We start from the raw sequence: 4,652 nt of genomic DNA, 5'->3' as shown, positions 1-4,652 counted from the left end.
CAATGTGAAGTCATTCCTGGCACTATGTCCCTGCCTGTGCTGGAGAAAAAGGGGGACATGGTTTTGGGGGGACTGTTTTCCCTCCACGACACGGTGGCGGAGCCCAGTTTGACCTTCACCTCTACACCTCCTCCCATACAGTGCACCAGGTAAGCTGTTTTTAACCCGTCCTAAAATTGCAGTACCTGCTGAAGAATTTGTCATTACGCAACTGTAATATCTGGTCACTACTCAGGCCTTATTTGTGCGGAAAATTAATATCACCTTAAACTTTGTCTCAAGAGTAATTGTTTCTTAACTCAGATTTAATTTCCGGACATTCCGTTGGATGCAAACGATGATCTTCGCCATCGAGGAAATCAATAGCGATGGCAGACTCCTTCCCAACATCACACTTGGCTATAAGATCTATGATTCGTGCAGTACGCCCCATCAGGCTCTGAAGGCTGCCATGGAGTTAATGGGAAGCGAGACGGGCTCAGTGGTCGGAGGACAGACACAGAGTGAAGGCACCTGTCATGGGACTGTACCAGCAGTGATCGGAGACGGAGGCTCCACTCAATCTCTTGTAGTTGCTCGTTTCCTGGGAGTCTTCCACGTGCCCCAGGTAAATTCATCGCAGCAGCTCACCAAGTCTGTAGCGGTCTTTAACTGTGGATGAAAGGTAGAGATAGTAGTGTGCAGTGCTTTTTGCCAGATTAGTACATATATATTTCATTGTAAAATTGCTTTTTCAGGTCAGCTATTTCTCCAGCTGTGCCTGTCTCAGTGACAAAAAGGAGTTTCCTGCCTTCTTACGGACTATGCCTAGTGACTTCTTCCAGGTTAGACGCAGAACACACTCACATTACAAACCTGTGTCCACAAACAAAAACATGTCCACATTTACATTCCTAAAGCAGCATCTCTGTTGTCTTCCTCTTCTACCTGCAGGTAAAGGCACTAGTGCAACTTGTCAAACATTTTGGCTGGACTTGGGTGGGTGTGATTGCAGGGGATGATGCCTATGGCCGTTGGGGGTCAAACATTTTTGCTGACGAGGTGGGTCGCACACCGATAAATGAAGAATTGAATCATAATGATTTTGTATTGTGTAGTTTTCTGTAACAAGTAAATTGTCATGTGCTGTATCTTTTCTGTTGCCCTCTCAGGTTAGAAAGTTAGGAGCTTGTGTTGCCCTTCATGAGATCATCCCTAAGAATCGAGCACAAACTGCCATGTCATCTATTGTTTCCAACATCCGCTCGTCCGGGGCTCGGGTGATTCTAGTGTTTGCTGTGGAACAAGATGCAGCAGCATTGTTTGATGAAGCACTCAGGCACGACACTTTTGTTTGAATTCTACCACAAACCATTAGTATTCATAAAAGGATGCAAATTCAATAGCAGGCTTTGGTTTTGTTATGTTATTTTACTGGTACAAGTTTTCTAAGTGTGAATCCATTATGTGTTTGTCACTGCAAAAAATTCCATCTACATATTTCTTCAAATTAGAGCGGGGCTCACTGGGATACACTGGCTAGCCAGTGAGGCTTGGAGCACTGCTGCCGTCCTCTCCACCCCCAGAAAGTATCATCACATCCTCCTGGGCTTAATGGGATTTGCCATTCGGCGAGCACACATCCCCCGATTGCAAGACTTTCTGCTTCGCTTGGATCCCTCAAGCCCAGATACCCGAGAAGATCCCTTCCTGGTGCGCTTCTGGGAAGAGGTGTTTCAGTGCAGCCTGGGTGTGCAGGCTTTAAGTCAGGAGCCTAATGTTGAGGGTAAACCTTTGTGTTCTGGAACAGAAGAGCTGAGGAGCATAACAAACATCTATTCAGATGTGTCACAGCTAAGGATTTCCTACAATGTCTACAAGGCAGTGTATGCCATTGCCCACGCAATTAAAGCTGTGAGAAGCTGTGTGAAAGGAAAAGGACCGTTTCCTCAGCAGTCCTGTCCAGATGTAGAAAATATACAGCCATGGCAGGTACCGTTATATGTTTACTAATGTAGTCTAGAGTCATAAAAATTGTTTCTACAGGTTGATGATACAATTTCTTCCCCCAGCTACTCCATTACATAAAACAGGTGGGATACATTAACTCATTCGGTGATGAAATCCAGTTTGATGAGAACGGCGACCCTGCAGCCATGTATGACCTGATTAACTGGCAGCTGAGACCAAATGGAGAAATTGATTTTGTCACTATTGGCAAATTTGATGAGACAACCACAGCTGCAAACCAAAAACTTCAGATCCAGGAACAGAACATTTTGTGGAATGGCAACCAAACCAAAGTAAGGATTTCCGCAAATGTAACAGTGTTTCGTGAAATAAAATGTGTGCATTTCTATTTTCTTTAAGTGACCATAGTAGTTTGGGTTTCCCCTTTTGCTCAGGTTCCCTTGTCAGTATGCAGCAACATTTGTCCCCCAGGTACCCGGAAGGCAATCAGACCTAACTTCCCTATCTGCTGCCATGATTGTGTGGTTTGTACAGCTGGGGAGATTAGCAATCAGACTGGTGAGAAAAGGCTGCTTGCTTACATAGTGTTTGTGAATCTGACCTACATTGCACAGTGGCAGTGTAAAAGCCACCGTGTAGCAGCTGAAGCCTTCTGTTCTCTCCTTTAGATGCCATAGAGTGTGTGCGATGTCTGCCAGAGTTCTGGTCCAATGCTGAGAGGACTGCCTGTATCCCCAAACAGGTGGAGTTTCTGTCCTTTAGCGACACCATGGGCATCATCCTGATGGCTATTTCCCTAATTGGCGCCTTCAGCACCTGCATTGTGGTTATTATATTCTCCTACCATAGAAACAGCCCCATCGTCAGGGCTAACAACTCCACCCTGAGCTTCCTGCTGCTCTTCTCCTTGACTCTGTGCTTCCTGTGTTCTCTGACCTTCATCGGTCGGCCCTCTGAGTGGTCCTGCATGCTGCGACACACAGCGCTCGGCATCACCTTTGTCCTCTGTATCTCTTGCATTCTGGGGAAAACTATAGTGGTACTAATTGCCTTTAAGGCTACACTTCCAGGCACTACTATCATAAAATGGTTTGGACCTGCACCGCAAAAGGCAATCATTGCCTCATGTACACTTATTCAGGTAAAGATGTCTGTCTTTTTACATGCTTTGAATAATTTGGGAGCATTTATTGAAAGGTTTGAACAAGGCATGTTTTTTTTTTTTTTATGCAGGTCATCATCTGTACAGTGTGGCTGGTTCTTGCTCCTCCCACTCCATGCCAACTGATGCCACGTGAGAACGCCATTGTCATTCTGTTGTGCAACGAAGGTTCCCGCGTAGCATTTGCTCTGGTCCTGGGTTACATCGGCCTGCTGGCCTGCCTCTGTCTTCTTTTGGCCTTTCTCGCAAGAAAACTTCCGGACAACTTCAACGAGGCCAGACTCATCACCTTCAGTATGCTCATTTTCTGTGCTGTGTGGGTAGCATTTATTCCCGCCTACATCAGCTCTCCGGGGAAGTACGCCACCGTCACAGAGGTGTTTGCTATCTTGGCTTCCAGTTATGGACTGTTGGGCTGCATCTTTGCCCCAAAGTGTTACATAATCCTATTAAATCCAGAAAAGAACACGAGGAAACACCTGATGTCCAAAGCTACCAGTGACAGATTCTAGGAGATCGTGTTCATGCCGTGCAGAATTTATGCACTTTTTTTTTTCTGTTCTAGATGGTAAAAAAAACGAATTTTATGTCAAAGTGTGTACTTTTGTGGTGAAAAATGTATGCAGTGGTGTCAGAGACATTTTACCACCAGATGGTAGTAGTGTGCTGTCAGAACTATCTTCTGTCAGTTATCATGTCCCATCAGCAAATGTTGTCACGCACCTTTATTGTCCCCACTCTCTTTGTAAACACGCACACACACACACACACACACACACACACACACACACACACACCACCGCCACCCCAAATTCTTCCAACCCAAGACTTCAGCACAAGAACGTGGCTATATCCTCAACAGTACCCCGAACATGAAGCACCAGACTTTTATTTGGAGCAACCGGTTTTTATTTTTCCAACCACATTCATGACACTCCTTTGACATCCTCATTGGAAATGTGAGGGACATCTCAGCGCTCAATCCAAATGGGATTTGGCAGCAGTGTCCATGATGATTTGACCTAAAATAGGATGATGAGGCCCAGGGTTCCTGAGGTATGCTCTGTAGGAAACTCAGCTGTCATTGGTTAATTAAATCCTCGTACTCCAGAGGCTTTTACATATAAACATCACGCCTGGCTGTTCCCTGCAATAACAAACTAAAACATCCGACATTTTGGCTCCCCTAGTTGCTCTCAGGCGAACATTGATTATCCAGCACTGCTTGATCTGCTGTTCCTTCCAAGGCAGAGAAATACATTGGAAGATGGAGAGATTGTGGCTCTTTGACGTCCATCAGGGACAGAAAAGAGGAGAAGGCGATGGAAGTGGCAGGTGGAAAAGAGTTTTATTGACACTGTATTACTTGATTTACACTTATTTCCAGACTTGCCCTTTGCATTGGTGTCTCATGTCTTTCCTCTCTGCTGCTTTGCAAATTTCAATGATTGTAAGGCAGCAGATTTATTTCTTCTCAAAGTGCTCTGTCCATCTGATTAAATTTAAACAGTAATCTTTTAGATAATACCACAATTTGCTT

General features: G+C 45.0%; 1 protein-coding gene across 1 annotated transcript; it reads left to right on the top strand.

Moving 5' to 3' along the window:
• On the top strand, positions 1-3,624 carry LOC138197431 (extracellular calcium-sensing receptor-like). The gene is made up of 10 exons (XM_069148269.1): positions 1-149; positions 304-607; positions 738-824; positions 934-1,041; positions 1,152-1,318; positions 1,494-1,971; positions 2,052-2,282; positions 2,385-2,508; positions 2,619-3,091; positions 3,184-3,624. Exons 1-10 carry the CDS (start codon positions 25-27, stop codon positions 3,622-3,624), a joined length of 2,538 nt encoding a protein of 845 aa, XP_069004370.1. The 5' UTR covers positions 1-24.
• The last annotated feature ends 1,028 nt before the right edge of the window (positions 3,625-4,652 follow it).

The sequence above is a fragment of the Embiotoca jacksoni genome, unplaced genomic scaffold, assembly GCF_022577435.1.
Source record: "Embiotoca jacksoni isolate LCO1_2020_lvr unplaced genomic scaffold, fEmbJac1.0.p SCAF_14, whole genome shotgun sequence".
Taxonomy (NCBI): Eukaryota; Metazoa; Chordata; class Actinopteri; family Embiotocidae; genus Embiotoca; species Embiotoca jacksoni.
The sequence above is the reverse complement of the archived record's forward strand: the minus strand, read 5'-3'. Positions and strand labels throughout refer to the sequence as shown.

What these genes read in the sequence shown, in the direction of transcription:
- LOC138197431 (XM_069148269.1), top strand. Translation starts at nt 25, where the DNA reads ATGTCCCTGCCTGTGCTGGAGAAAAAGGGGGACATGGTTTTGGGGGGA. An exon ending in GGAATGGCAACCAAACCAAA is followed by an intron (nt 2,283 to 2,384) that starts GTAAGGATTTCC and finishes CCTTTTGCTCAG; the next exon opens with GTTCCCTTGTCAGTATGCAG. An exon ending in GGAGATTAGCAATCAGACTG is followed by an intron (nt 2,509 to 2,618) that starts GTGAGAAAAGGC and finishes TCTCTCCTTTAG; the next exon opens with ATGCCATAGAGTGTGTGCGA.